Source organism: Callorhinus ursinus, unplaced genomic scaffold (assembly GCF_003265705.2).
Source record: "Callorhinus ursinus isolate GAN/ISIS: 27379988/994484 unplaced genomic scaffold, GSC_fseal_2.0 scaffold34, whole genome shotgun sequence".
NCBI classification, from domain to species: domain Eukaryota; kingdom Metazoa; phylum Chordata; class Mammalia; order Carnivora; family Otariidae; genus Callorhinus; species Callorhinus ursinus.
Window position 1 is genome coordinate 1,369,741 of NW_027397096.1, and position 15,548 is coordinate 1,385,288.

The 15,548-nt window shown below is 47.6% G+C and overlaps 1 protein-coding gene across 1 annotated transcript in view; it reads left to right on the forward strand.

Moving 5' to 3' along the window:
* Positions 1-15,548, forward strand: part of PITPNA (phosphatidylinositol transfer protein alpha) — a 40,654-nt gene that overhangs the window by 11,254 nt on the left and 13,852 nt on the right. Inside the window, exons 4-10 of the mRNA XM_025851138.2 lie at positions 2,599-2,690; positions 7,186-7,193; positions 8,246-8,320; positions 9,843-9,926; positions 12,021-12,098; positions 12,250-12,360; positions 13,196-13,318. Coding sequence (XP_025706923.1) covers positions 2,599-2,690; positions 7,186-7,193; positions 8,246-8,320; positions 9,843-9,926; positions 12,021-12,098; positions 12,250-12,360; positions 13,196-13,318 — 571 coding nt within the window. The remainder of the gene's footprint in view (positions 1-2,598; positions 2,691-7,185; positions 7,194-8,245; positions 8,321-9,842; positions 9,927-12,020; positions 12,099-12,249; positions 12,361-13,195; positions 13,319-15,548) is intronic.

The following is a 15,548-nucleotide window of genomic DNA, read 5'->3' on the forward strand; positions in this document are numbered from 1 at the left end:
AGACAGGCGCTTAATGACTGAGCCACCCAGGCGCCCCTATTTTTACCATTTTTTAAAAGATTTATTTATTTGAGAGAGAGCATGAGAGCGGGTTGAGGGGCCGGCAGAGGGAGAGAGAATCCTAAGCAGACTCTGTGCTGAGCTCAGAGCCCGCTGAGGGGCTTGATCCCAAGACCCCAAGATCACAACCTGAACCAAAACCAAGAGGTGGCCAACTGCACCACCCAGGCAGCCCCCCCTTTTATCTTTTTTGCCATTTTTTAAGTTCAGTGGCAGTAAGCACATTCACATTGCTGTGCAACATAAACCAGGGTCTTAATTTCTAGTCACTGAACTGACTAGAAATGAAACCAGTTTCATTTTCATTTGGCAAAATCCCTGATTTAGCATAGCCTGCTGCTTGGAGCTGTAAAAGTGCTAGGCTGTAGAGGTCATGGATTTTGTGAGAGCAGGAGCCAGGAGGAGGGCAGCACTGTGAAGTGGGGGAAATCTCACCATGATCCCATTTTCTTGCATTGTGCTCTTGTCCCTCTGTGTCTCCTCTTTGTCTTCATCCATCCCTACTGTGAGTTGACTGCCAGCCAATCCTTACTAAGCCATTAGCAGCTGATTAGAATAAGGCTCAGGACATGCCTTTCCCACAGTGCGTTTGTGTTTATTTAAAGAGGACTTTGCAAACCGATAGTGAGGTTGGCAGAAGGGGCCAGTTGCTCCCTTACGAGTCAGTTGGTCCAACCAAAGTGTCAGAGAGGAGGTCTGTACCTGTGGAGGGTGGGACTTGTCTACCCTCTTCCTTAAAAGAGAGCAGGTAAACTTTGAGCTGCCACCACTACTCTTTACTTAACCCCAAAACCCTCAACGGCAAAAACCAAATCAAAACCAGTGGTGCTGGGGCGCCTGGGTGGCTCAGTCGTTAAGCGTCTGCCTTCGGCTCCGGTCATGATCCCAGGGTCCTGGGATCGAGCCCCATGTTGGGCTCCTGGCTCAGCGGGGAGCCTGCTTCTCCCGCTCTCCCTGCTCATGTTCTCTGCTCTCTCTCTGTATCTCTGTGTCTCAAATGAATTAAAAAAGAAAAAAATCTTAAAAAAAGAAAACAACGGTGCTGAGCGCCTTGACCACCTCTCCTCATTAGGATCAAAGCCTTCCTGTCAGCCATCTAGTTGCTGCCATCGGAAACGTGGGTTCCCCACCACACTCTTCCTCATCCCTCACATCAGATCAAGTCCTTTTGACTCCTTAGTATCTCCAGCGCTTCCATTTCCTTCCGTCATCTCTTGCCTGGATGACTACGGTGCCTCCTGACCGCACTCCCTGCTTTCCTTTTCTCTGCACAACTTCGAGTGTTCTGTCCAAAGACAGATCTGTTGCTGGCTTAGATGGATCTGGATGGCTTTCCTTCGCCTTTGGGATGAAGTCCAGACTCCTTCTTAACCTAACTTACAAGATCTTTTATGACCTAGCCTCTGCACGTTCTCTTACATTCTGTGCCTCATACCTACACCAGCTACTCCAACCTTCTCTCTCCCTCTCTCCCAGCTTTTTCCACCCCACTCCCATCCTTTTATCTCGCTCAGTCCTACTCACGCTCTACTCTGTGTGTTCATTTAATTCTTACTCTCCCCGAGGAGCCTCCCCACACACCATGCCTCCCACACCGCATTCTCCCAGTGCTCTGCCCCCCAGCACCCAGTGCTCACCCACTGTGGCACACACAGTGCTGTCCTCTGCCTGGTTAGGTAGACTCCCCATTAGAATGTAAGCTCCATGAAGTCAGGAGCCACGTCTGTGTGATTTCTCTAGGTATCCTGCTGCCTGGCACACAGGAAGACTTACTTGAATGAGTGTGGCAGTGAGTGAATGAATCTCAGAGGGTTGCTCCGAGTGCCTGCGTTAGCTCTCTGCCAGGCTTAGCTCTTTTGTCATAGGCCTCAGGCACTAAAGCTGATGAGATTGTTGGAGCCTACTAAAGACTGCATAGATTACCAGTTAAAAACTAAGGAAGAGGAATATATGCATCTTAAAAAAAAAAAGGCTCATACTATACATGCTGTTCTGTAACCTGAGACAAAAAGAATTGAACAGAAGAAATATTTTGTCCTGGGAGACAGATAGCCCTGAGGCCCTCGTGGCCTCCCAGAACTGATGACAGCAGATCAGATCATCTTGGATCCCATATTCCAAGTCCATCAGCCAGCCCCTGTGGCCCATAAACCTAGACTGGTCCACTCTTGAAGGTGTCCCATCCTTGGCAGTGTGTAGTATAACCCCTGGGCCCGGTGAGCCGGGGAAAAATGGGTCATGATAATGTAAGGCCTGATAAGCCATGGCTGGTAGCCAAGGGTCCCACCTGCCGTCCTCTCCCTGATGGGTGGTGAGATCCTGGGGCGAATTGTGGGGGTATGTTAGTAGGCAGCTGAGTTTGGGTGTCAGGCTCCAACAGGAAGCTTCTCACACAGAAGAGTAACCTGCTTATCGCACGGAAACTTGCTTGCCAACCCCACTGAAGAAGCTGGAGTTATGGCCTGAAGAATGTGATGTAAAAGCCCATTGTCTTTTCTGTTCTTCATTTCTCTTCATAACTGCCTTTTCTTACCACAGCAAAGTGCCCACGTTTGTTCGAATGCTAGCCCCAGAGGGAGCCCTAAATATACATGAAAAAGCGTGGAATGCCTACCCTTACTGCAGAACTGGTAAGTGCAGACCTGGCTGGAAGCTGGAGTTTGGGCCCCAAGCTAGATGCAGAGTGTGGTCAAGTAGGCTCCAAGGGTGGCCGTGAATTAGGGTTTTGTGTCCCACCTTCATTTTCCAGATGAAGTCAATGAAAGGATGAGCTTGGGGACCCCCCTCGGGCTGGTGGTGAGTGTCAGTGTTGTCTAGTTCAGTTTGGTGGCCATCTGGGTAGGAACCGCCAAGTAGCTACAGCCTGAGATGGCACAGAACCAGCCCCTCTTGGTTCTATATAATAGAATAATAATTATGATTGTTTTTACCGATTACAGAAATAGTGTTCTCTCTTTAAATTGTGGAAAATACATACAAACAGAAGAAAATTATCACCCCAGATTCTTCCATTTCTAGATAGTCAGTGTTGACCTTTTGGTATCTTTTTAGCTAATCCTTTTTTTTAATGCTTACGTGTTTATGTCCAGACACATTTTTAAGACAAATTTTATTTTTTTATTTTTTTATTTTTATTTATTCATGAGAGACAGAGAGACAGAGAGAGACAGAGAGAGAGAGGCAGAGGGAGAAGCAGACTCCCTGCTGAGCAGGGAGCCCGATGCGGGACTCGATCCCAGGACCCTGGGATCATGACCTGAGCCGAAGGCAGACGCTTAACCATCTGAGCCACCCAGGCGCCCCTAAGACAAATTTTAGATCAAATCGTACTAATTCTTAAATTGCTCATGTTTTACTTAGAGTCTTTTCCCTGTCACTATGTAGTGTACTATTTTTTAAATTTGTAATGTCTGTGTAGTATTCCATTCTATGAGAGCACTATGATCTTTTTAAACCACTCATTTATTGTTAGATACTGAAATTTCCAGTTTAATATAATATATTTGGGTTTGGCTTAGAAAGCAGCTTTGAGGCCAAGGAACTCTTGAGTAAGGCAGTGATAGGAAAGGACCTATAGGGTGACCTTCTTGCCCTGGGGGAGGGCCAGGCCTGACACCAGAAAACGTAGCAATGAAACCCTGATTTTGTTGGGGAAAAGCTGAAATAAGCCCAATTTCTTTTTTTTTTTTTTTAAGATTTTATTTATTTATTCATGAGAGACAGAGAGAGAGAGAGGCAGAGGGAGAAGCAGGCTCCCAAGGAGCAGGGAGCCTGATGCGGGACTCGATCCCAGGACCCTGGGATCATGACCTGAGCCGAAGGCAGACGCCCAACCATCTGAGCCACCCAGGCGCCCAAGCCCAATTTCTTTATGACAAAGGATTTAGAAACAGCTATCCCCTAAATATATAACACAGTATGTACATGTCAGATTTGTGGGGCAGGAGACAAGGAGGAGGGGGGTCACTGCTAAGGGCCCTGAAATGATGGCTTACACAAAACCAGCATGTTCTATAATTTAAGGTGGGGGTAGGGGTGGAATTATTGTCTTCATCTTGGCTACTCTCCTATCTAGAATTTCTGGAAAGGAAAGACTTGAAGGCAGAGAACTTTCTGTTCTAGACATTCTGGGGTTCCCTTTGAGTAGTTCAGACTCTTAGCTTTTTAGGATTCCTAGGTCTTCAGGGCTAGTTCTGATCTATATCCTTAGAGGTCCCCTGGAGCTTGGCTGTGAGTTGAGCGGCCTTTCCCCTAGACAGCCCACATTGGTCAGCATAGACAGTCTGGCTCTGGGGCCCTCCTGCCAACCTCTACTTATGTGTACTGTTACACTTGCCTTATCTGTTGGACTCCCCAGATTGTATCTGGTGAGGATGCTCCACCCATGTAGTCCTTATCCTGTGGACTTTGGGAACGACTAAAGTCTAGAGCACGGTCATTGCTGTCTCCAATCCTCAGTGGCCCTACAGAGGTTCAAGAACCTTGTGTCAGGAGATGTACAATCATGGGTGGAACCTGGGATGTGTAACACTTAGAGTTTCATTGATGTAGCTGAAAATGCAAACATCGCTACTCCCTTAACATTGACCAGGAAGTTGTTAAATTCTTGGAAAAGAGGCAGGCACACACAGTCTTAAAAGACAGTGTGCACTGTGGCTGGGTGTGTCTGGTCTAGGGCCAAAGGTGAATTTTCTTTATGTCTAGGAGAGTTGCCATTGAGCATGCGTCATAAGAACCTTAACCAACCTGGCATAAAGGAGGCAAACAGACAGCGCAGACTCCTCCATGCCTGGGTCAGTGTTCTGCATACAGAGCTTATGCCGATTGAGAGATGCCTCAGTGCCTCTGTCCTCTGTGTAATTCTGGGGAGAGCGTGCTACAGCTGACATGGGCATTTTTCTAGATGCCAAGTGTTCCTTCACGTATCGTCCTGATCCTTGGCCAAAAGAAAAAAAAGACGAAAAATATAATTTCTAAATATTCTGTGAAGAGGAGAAGCAGGGAGTAGGGGAGGGAAGGTTGGTTTCCTCAGTGGGTGCTGGCCTCACGGTGAGAACCCTCCATCATACAGAACAAATATGTTGAATCTTAGATCTGTTTAGTTAGACATTGCTCTTTGAGACTCAGAGATAGAAATAAGAAGGCTACTTTCCAGTTCCCTCTGGGGATTGGTGGCAGAGAGATCAGTCGTTCAAACCCCTTAGCTTGGCCGAAGTAGATTAAAGTTTGGGGCGAGAATGGATAAAGGAGCATAGGGTAAAAGTCCACATACCCTTACTCTTGAGTGGAACAAAAACAGATTTGTGATACTCTGCTCACTGTCAGCCTTTTCTGTCCCCTTACCTTATTTCTTTCTGTTTCTTGCCTCCTGATGCTGATGGGTTGTAACAGGAGGAGGGGGCTAAGATGGGGCATGGCCTGTGAATGCAAGTAGGAAGAGGGAAATAAACCTTAACCCTGGCCTGAACACAGTCTCACTAAGCCATGGTTTTACAGTACCTTATTAGTCTTATTTGGAGAGCACTATTTCCCAACTGCAGAGGATTTCCTGAGACTCCTCCAGTGTACCTAGGGTTGCAGTTTGAAGAAAAGGAAATGGTCTGAATGCAGAGGTATTTGGAGGGACAGGGAGGACTAGAGAAGATTGGAGGAGATTGTTTGGTCCTGCAGGTTGGCATTAAAGGCCAGGGAGAGTCAGCACCCTCATAGGTTAAGAAATCTAGTTTGTCAGAACTGAGTGGATCCTTTTCTCAGGGTCTAGGAATGACGAATGTATGAAAACCCCAAATGCCGATATATTAAGTTATATTGAAATACAGAATTGCTAATGATGCCGGGCGTTCCTGTTTGCCGATTAAAGTGTTCTTCCCTTGTGAACGCTTCTCCATGGGAAACCAGGGTAGAGTCAGAGTGCCAGCATGCGGTGGAAATGCCCATTGGCTTAAATGATCAGACTCTTGTGTCCATTGATTAGCATATTCTGCCCCTACAGAGGCCAGAGTAGAAGATTGCTTGGAGAACATGGATTCAGCATCAGGTGGTTGCTTGGCGAACCTTCGTGGCTCGTGTCATCAACCTGGGCCCGGCTGCCGCCGCGGTCTCCACTAGAGATGGGGCTGCTAGCTGGGCCACATAAGTGGCCCGAGGCTGCGGCCACCAGTGCAGCACGGGAGAGTTTCTGCCGACCTGGTCTCCTTGGCCTCCCACTCAATGAATAGCATGCCCACCATTTCCTTTTTTGTTAACTGCTTTTCTTCAAGCTGATAACGGGGCAATGACTTCAGTAGGCCACCTAGTTATAATCCTAACCTGCTGCTTTCTTGCGAAGTATCTTTCATCGGCTACAGGGAAATGACTAGTAGCCTCTCGGATTGTTTCTCTGCAAGGCGGACCTTATCCCTTATATCTCACCCTTTCCTCATCTTAATCTCAGAGGTAACCTTAGTTTCAGTTTTGGAGTTAGGGAGTTTGACTGTTAGCCCCATAAACTCCAGTATGGCCGTGTGACGTCCATCAGAGACTAAGATAAGTCCTAAATTCAGAGGTACGGAGTGATCTAGGCTGGGGTCAGGAGGAGAGCTGGTTTGTTCCCCAGTGACATTAGAGCTGCAGTCATTTTCTCTGATAAATAATTGAACTGTGCTTTCCGAGGGGGTCTCATTACAATGAGCAGGAGTGCAGAGGGCACGAGGTTTGGTTACAGTGGGAGGAAGCGTGCAGAAGGCAGACGGACAGTGCCTGGCCGAAAGTGCCCTCTCTGGGCCCCAGAAGGTGGCGGGACAGCAGGTGATGCTCTGACGGCAGAGTGGCGGGTCCCGGTGCTTCGGCGCACCAGAGCCGGTCTCCTTTCCTTGCCCAGCTGGAGAGAATCTCGGGGACTTCTAGTGGCATCGCTTTAATGAAATTCCGGATTGGGTCTCTGGGGACTTCTGTATGAGGGAAGCTTGAGGGTTGGTGCATTTGAGGGACCAGATGCACTCACGGGGCTTGAAAGGCAACTGTGGACTAAGCCGCCGGGAGTGGAGAACTCCTTTCTGCCGTGGTCCCTGGGGGTGAGGGGCAGATAATTCGTTCAGCCTCATTAATCTTTTTCTCTCTTCTTTCCATGTCCTTGTCTTGGAGCAGTTATTACGGTAAGAATTCTCACGGCGGGGGGGGCAACGCGGGTATGTATGTGGGGGGGATCTTAAATGATCTATAAGAAAAGAAGAAATAAAAATGTTACCGCACTGGAGGTTCCTGGGTGTTCGTCTCTGTCAGGAGACGGGCATCCCTGAAGCTTCACCCTTTCGCTCCTACTGAGGAATCTGTTAACTGGCATCGTGGCCTCTTGCTTAAGCTGCGTTGGCATGTGGCTTTGTAGGTCCAGCAGTCAGGACCGTGGGGCTCACGCGTGCAGGATGGACCCGAGACTTTCCCCTGCCCTTCCCACATCATGCCTTCTCGGGGTTTCTGAAACCAGGTCAGCTGACCCGATTGTGGCTTTCCCACATGTGTGGCTGTGGACCCCAGGGAGCACTGTCCATTGGCAAAATTGAGAAGTCAGCAAGGTGTCTTTTCTGCTTCCACCCCCTGTGTCTTCGCCCCTTCTCTCCATCCTTCGGCACCCTCATCCAGGTGCCTGTCCCTACTGCTAAATGGAAGCAGCTTCTGTCAACCTAACTCCGGCTGAGGAGCTCGGAGGTTAATAGGCTCCTCCTTCCGAGTAGCACATTTTAAACAGCACTAAGGGAGGAAGCACCAGAGGTTCAGTTGCCGAGAAGAGAACTTCAGGCCTCAGTGAAAGGCTGGCTGGTGGATGGGGCGCTGGTGAACCATTCCTTCTCGTGTTAATCATTAGTGCTCTGTGCATAAGGCAGGATGGTCGAGTGGTTAAATACATGGATTTTGAAGTCAGACACATAGGGTTTTGAGGCCCAGCTCTGTGGCCTTGGACAGGTGCCCTCCCCTCTTTGAAATTCACTTTCCTCGTCTGTAAAATGAGGATGATATTACTACAGCCCTCGCAGGCTGGGATGAGAATTGAACAAGAGAATGTGCCCCTAGCATATCGTGGGCTCCTAGTCCAGTTAGCTGTTACTGTAAGGCAGAGGCCAGAGTCTCTCAACCACCTATGATCAGTAATGGGAGATGGTTACTCTCCAACTTTGAGGCTGGTGACTGTAAGGTGTTTTTTCCCTTGCAGAATGAATACATGAAAGAAGACTTTCTGATTAAAATTGAAACCTGGCACAAACCAGATCTTGGCACCCAGGAGAATGTAAGTAGTGCTTCCCAAGAGCCCAGGGACTTCCAGGCTGCAGGGTGGGGTCTTGAGGCTCTGTCCAGGAGCTTCTCCTTCCCTGTCCCGGGGCCTTCTCTGTGATCCTGTTTTAACAGCCTGTGCCTAGACCCTTTCTCCAGCATGGGATTGCTCTGTCTCTATTTGCAAAACATGATCTCCAAAGACTCCTTGTAGGGCCTTCTCGTAGAGCTAAGATTGGTCTAAAATGCAACTCTTGGCACAGAGGAACTGTATCTTTTTTTTTTTTTAAGGATTTTATTTATTTGTTTGACAGAAAGAGAGACAGCGAGAGAGGGAACACAAGCAGGGGGAGTGGGAGAGGGAGAAGCAGGCTCCATGCTGAGCAGGGAGCCCCATCCATGCAGGGCTCGATCCCAGGACCCTGAGATCATGACCTGAGCTGAAGGCAGACGCTTAACGACTGAGCCACCCAGGCTCCCCAGAACTGTATTTTTAAAACACGAAGAGTACAGCCTCTATAGAGCACAATGATAACTCCTCAATTTTAAAATGCACCTGCCCTTTTGACCCTGGCAATTCCACACCTAGGAATTTATCATGTAGTTATGCTTTCACATGTATGAAATGACTTATCCACAAAGAGATTCATTGCAGCATTCTCTGTGTAGCCAAAGATGAGAAACAGTGGAAGAGCCCATCAGTAGAACATGGTTAAACTGTGGCACACCATACGGTGGTATATTAGGCAGCCGTTAAAAAGAACCAATAGAGAACAGTCTTCAACATAGACTGTTCAGTGAAAAAAACATGATGCAAAACAGTGTGTGTATGTGCTACCATTTGTTTTAAAAGAAAAATCTGTACGTGGATATTTGTATGTGCATGGAATCTGGTAGTGGTGGCGTTACTTGGGAGGGGCTGGAAGGTAAGCAAGAGAAAGTTTTTTAAAAGCATCAAAGTAGGGGTGCCAGTGTGGCTCAGTCGGTTAAGCGTCCGACTCTTGATTTTGGCTCAGGTCATGATCTCAGAGTCGTGAGATTGAGCCCTGCGTTGGGCTCCGTGCTGAGCGTGGAGTCTGCTTGAGATTCTTTTTCCGTCTCCCTCTGCCTCTTCCCCCTGCTCACATGCATGCATGTGCACTCACCCTCTTTCTATCTCAAATGAATGAATGAATGAATGAATAAATAAATAAGATCTTTAAAAAAAAAGGGCATCAAAGGAAGCAGTCTGTGGCTAAACAGGCAGTATGTCCATGAATGTTTGTAGTCAGCCTTTACAAAGGGGAACATATGGAAATAACGTAAGTGCTGTAAGCAGCCCTGAGTGTTTTGGCCTGCTGAAATCAGAGCATTAGTTCTCACATGTGTATCTACTTAAAACCCTCCTCCCGTTCCTTTGGATAACTTTGTGTGTAATTCTTTACTGGTTGGAATCTCACATCTATGGCTACAGGAATAGCTGTTCCTGGGTCTTCATTCTGGATAAAGGGTGCTTTGTAGCTGACAAAAACTACGCCGTGGTCCTCTTGTTCCTGCAGGTGCATAAACTGGAGCCTGAGGCATGGAAACACGTGGAAGCCATATATATAGACATTGCAGATCGAAGCCAAGTACTTAGCAAGGTAGGAACTGTTGCACTGTTTGATGAGCCCTTCGAAATACAAAAATGACTTCTAAGTGTCAGAGAAACCAGGAAACCATACCGAACAGGGCTCAAAGGGGAAGTTCTCTCTTGGCTATTGTTTGTTTTATTTTTTAAATTAGAATTAAGAATTCTCTTGTCTTGACTTGGGGATTCCACCAGGAAGATAGTGGCCTGTTTGGTTTCTGGAAATTATCACCGGACAGTGTAGGTGCTGAGGATAATTTGCTCAGCCAAAATGACAGAACCTGAAACTAGTTCTCAAATTCATTCATTTTTCCAAGCCAGTAATTAAAAAACATCCTGCCTGTTATGTTTGGAAGACCATATTCTGTGAGTTCCAGCAGAATATATGAAAAGACAGATGCCCTGCTCTCAAGAATTTGGTGGTGGATTCTCAGAGTAACACATGGTAGTACACACCTAGAAAAGGACAGCCTCTGCTAGACCATGAACTTGGAGGGAGCAGGGACCAGGTGTGTCCTACTCAGTGCTGTGCTCCCTGGAAGTATTCCTTTAGGGAGGAAAGGTTAGGTTCCTGCTCATTCAGTACTCTTCCTACTTGACAGAGGCCCGTTGGGATCAGGGCAGAAGAATTTGGCTCTCTGCCCATTGGTGGGGAGTAAGTGTTTGCTCTCCATGTCCCAGGGGTATGATACCTCTTTCCTGGAGTCACTCTCTCTGCGCTTAAAATATCTTGATTTGTGCATTTCCAAAAAGATGGGAAAACCATCTTGTGTTTTCCTTGCCTATATCCTCACTTCCACCCTCAAAAGTTAGTGGATTTTTCAAAAACCTTTTTTTGAAGTACAGCGAAGTGAATATATCCTAAATGTGCAGCTTGCTGGCTTTTCTCACACTGAACATACCGAAATGTTTCTCAAACAGCAGTGCTAACAGAGAGTATGGCTCTTTGTATATTTTGTCAACTCTGGTTGTTTTGTGTGAGTAGAGAGAAGGAGAGGTGGGGAAGATTTAATTAATTTATTTGTGTTTTATTTGTTTAAGTATAGTTGACATAAAAGGTTTATTTGTTTTAAGTACACGTAATCTTTTTTTTTAAAGATTTAATTTATTTATTTGACAGAGAGAGACACAGTGAGAGAGGGAGCACAAGCAGGGGGAGTGGGAGAGGGAGAAGCAGGCTTCCTGCTGAGCAGGGAGCCCGATGCGGGGCTCAATCCCAGGACCCTGGGACCATGACCTGAGCCGAAGGCAGACGCTTAACGACTGAGCCACCCAGGCACCCCAAGTACACACAGAAAATCTTCTTAGCTTTGGGAAATACTTTATAACTTGTGTCTGTGTGTGTGTGATTTGTTTTTTTTTTTCAGTATTTTTGTTAAGTAGGTATCATAGTAAGTTTGCTTTTCCTAAGCCCATATTAGTCAGTGCAGAAGAACACCAAAGATTAAACTTTCCTTAGGGCTAATTCACACCCAGCATTGGCTACATTATAACTAGGTGAAGTGAGACTGACAGTAATACAAGGTTAGGTTCTATACATTGGACATTTCCAGTAATGATTTTATTAAACAAGTCAGTTAAGAAAAGAAAGAAAAAGCGCCAGAGGGAGATTGGATGAGATTTCAGGTTTGACAGCTAGTTCTCATCTCTGGCCATGTTTTAGAATCACCTGCAGAGGTTTAAAACAAAAGGAAACAAAAACTCTGCTGCCCTTACCTGCAGATATTCTTACTCGCTGGATTTTAGGTGGAGTGGCCCAGAAATCTGAATTTGGAAAAAGCTTTCCCTGGTAATTTGGATGCTTATCCTGGGTTGAAAATCTCTGTTTTTAACAGTGGAAGTATGTGCCTGCTTTAATATGGGTAAAATTGAAAGCAAACCATGGCAGAGAAAATCACACAACTCTCCTCTGAGGCAAATGTAAACAGTTCTATCTCTTGTTTATAACACTTTCCCATATTTTCTCTATACGAGCAGTTTCAAGACTGGTATGAAGTGTACTCTGATGGAAAAGATCTAATCTCAGTCTCCCTCCTCCCTTCCTTTCCCTCCCTCTCTCTCCCTCTTTCCCTTCCTCCCCCAACTCCAATTCTACAACTTCTCTCAGGATTACAAGGCGGAGGAAGACCCAGCAAAATTTAAATCTATCAAAACAGGCCGAGGACCCTTGGGCCCAAATTGGAAGGTGCAGTCCATACCCTTACCACCGGGGGGCAGGGTGTAGTGTGGGCAGACCTCTCCCCAGGGAGGAAGGAAGTGGCTAGGGTGGGCTAGGGGAGAGCCAGAGGTCGGCCCTCTCAGTTACCTGCCTGCCTATATGTGTGTCTCTAATACAGCAAGAACTTGTAAATCAGAAAGACTGCCCATACATGTGTGCATACAAACTGGTTACTGTCAAGTTCAAGTGGTGGGGCCTGCAAAACAAAGTGGAAAATTTTATACATAAGGTAAGTGACCAGGGTGAGGCCTTCCCCGGGCTTGTGTGTGTGTATATGTGTGTGTGTGTGTTGGTGGGGGTGCATTTTGCCCAACAAGAGAAGATCATACAACCCACGTGACTTGTGGCCAACGGTGGCTGATGTCAGAATATTTCAGTCTGATTTCCCAGACCCCCACTTCCCCTTTCACTGAACTGTCCTGCAGCTTAATACCGTCTATCCAGGGGCACCACATGTGACAGGGAAGGAAACTGAAGCCAAAAAAAAAAAGGAAACAAGAATCTAGGGTTTACTATGACTGAACTGCAGATACAACTCAGTCTTTCTCTTTTCTTGAAGCCGAAAGGCAAGAGGTCCTAGGAACCAAATTCTCCAGTGCCCTGAATTCTTGAACTGGACAGACCTAAGGCATTTTTATAGCTTTTTCTCTGATGCGTTAGAGCCTCGCTCTTGGGCCCCCTTTCATAGATGTTGGCCAGTTTTAACCTGGCCTTAGGCTCCAGGGACAAGAGGGGAACTTGGCACAGTTGTTTCTGGGCCTTGGCTGAACCGTGAGCTCGTAGGCTGCCTGTCTTGGTAGCATTTGGGGCACAGGGCCTAGCTGTGAGGCAGGTACCCATCCTTTCCAAGGAGCTTCCTCCTTCTTGATGCGATACCTGTTGTCACGTGAGGGCAAAAGTCACTGACTTTTGGGACCTGTGGGCTCGTCCATATAAGCCAGCCGGGCACCTTTCCTCCCCGCCCCTTCAAGAAAGTGGGCTTATCGACACGGAGATCAGGGGAGGGGAGCTGCCACAGTGGCCTCTCCCTTCTGGGTTCTAACTAGGTTCCCTCCTTTTTGTAGCAAGAAAGGCGTCTATTTACAAACTTCCACAGGCAGCTGTTCTGTTGGCTCGATAAGTGGGTTGACCTGACTATGGACGACATCCGAAGGATGGAAGAAGAGACGAAGAGACAGCTGGATGAGGTAAGTGGGCTCCTGGAGGAGACTGGGCTCTCGACTCAGTAAATCCATGAAGGAGACTGTCCTGTGGGCCAGTTCATGAGGGCGCCGCCTGTGGCTCTAGGAACATGTCGTGTCCGCGCGAGTGAGGCTGGTGCCAGGTAGTTTAGAACCGTAAGGAAGAGAACAGCTAGTGCTCCTGAATTTGCAGTCTAGCTGAGGTCTTGGCATATTCAGAGAGACAAATATGGCAGTGTGCTGCATGCCAAGTGAGTAACTCTGCAGTGGTTCTTCAGAACTGGTGGGGTGGGGGAGTCCTGCTGGGCTGCAGGATTGGAGGTGGCCCTGGGAGGAGGCAGTCTGGCCTGATTCGTGAGCACCGTGCATGTCACCCACAGAGGACGGCAGCAGGTCACACACAACTAACTACTCTGTAAGGTTGTTTTGAGCTATTTTTAGAGTTTGGACCCTTGGCTCTTTGCGGGGGAAGGGAGGGCTTGGCGTGGATCCAAGGAGGAAGGTTGTCTGCTCCATGGGAGCTGAAGGCCTAACACTCCTATCTCATTTGGGGATGCTTCTCTGTGAGGCTCACTCTGAGGAGATTGTCAGTAAGTCAGGTTCAAATCCTTACCGTGTGAGGGCACCATTCTAAGGGCTTTTACATACACCATCTCCTGTGATCCCCGCCATACCTGTGAGGAGACAGCACTGGTTCTTGCCCCCTGCAGATGAGGAGGTAGAGGGTCCGAGCGTCCACTCTGTGCCCAAGGTCATACAGCCTGCAGGTGACACAGGGTGAGAGCCATAGCTCTAAAGCACTTGACTTCTCTTCCTCCCTTAAACGCCATTCGAGGCCTCCTGCCCTCTCGGGGCTAAGAATAAGGCAGGAAGCTCTGTGTCATAACTGCCATCCATTTCTCCCTCCTTGCCCTGCGTGGGCTGGCCTGGAGCCAGATGTTGGCAGACATCGCTGTGCCCAGCCTTGCCCAGCTCCACAGCAGTGCCTCAGACGAGACCCAGGCCTGAGTGCACATGGGGCCCCCGCTTCACTGTGCTGGTCTTGGGTGCAGATGTGGCCCAGGAGTTCTTCCTTCCTTAGCTCCTGTGGCAGGCAGATGTTCTGCTTATTCATCCAGCTGCATTTGGCAGGGAAGTGGCAGGATTTTGGACACAATTCCTGATTCTTCAACTGAGGATCTTCAGGAAATGGTAGATTTTTAATGTCCAGGACGCTATTGATTCTGACTATGTAAGAAGAGGCCTGAATGTTTTGGTCACCCGAGTCCTGACAAAAAAAATAAAGGAAAAAAGTTACCGAACAAAGGAGTGCGGAGACTTTGGGGTTTAGCCTGGAGCCTCAGCCACCCACTGCCTGACAAAGGCCAGCGGAAAGTATACTGGGGTTCATGGAAGCATTTACATACAGCCTTTCGCTCTTTGGGTAGAATTTGAATTCCTGGAGCTGGAAGAACTCTCCAGAGGAGCTACTGGATCTGCCTCCCTCAGATCCAAAGTTTGAGAGGCCTCACTATCAGGGAGGTATTTTTTAGTCCCCCACCTCTCTGCGTGTTTCTCCATTCTGTGGAGAATTGTGCCAAAAACGTAGAAGACCATTATCCTTCAAGATAACTGCAAATGCAGGAAACCCGCTTTAGAATTGGAATTTAAATAGTTTGCACTGGAAGAGAAAGCAAAACCAAGTCTCAGTTGGTAAGCATCCAACTCTTGGTTTCAGCTGAGGTCATAATCTCAGGGTCCTGGGATCGAGCCCCGCATCTGGCTCTGCAGTCAGCGGGGAGTCTGCTTCTCCCTCCCTCTGCCCCTTCTTCCACTCGTGCTCTCTCTCTCAAATAAGTAAATAAAAATCTTAAAAAAAAAAAAAAGTTGCACTCATTTCTTTAAGAGCAAGCATGTGCATGAGCAGGGTGCGGGGTAGGCAGAAGGAGAGGGGGAGAGAGAATCTTAAGCAGGCTCCATGCTCAGCGAGGAACATGATGCAGGGCTGGATCTAACTACCCTGAGATCATGACCTGAGCCAAAACCAAGAGTTGGACGCTTAACTGACTGAACCACCCAGACGCCCTGTGCACATATTTAATCTGTCCATCTTGATGAATTTCAGATGAGTACACACCTGTGAAACCACCATGACAATCATTGCCATAAACAAAAACGTTACCTCCAGAAGTATTTTTATAATTTTCAAACTCAGTATCCCAGGCTTGGAAGGGGGAAGCAAGCTGTCCTCCTCTGC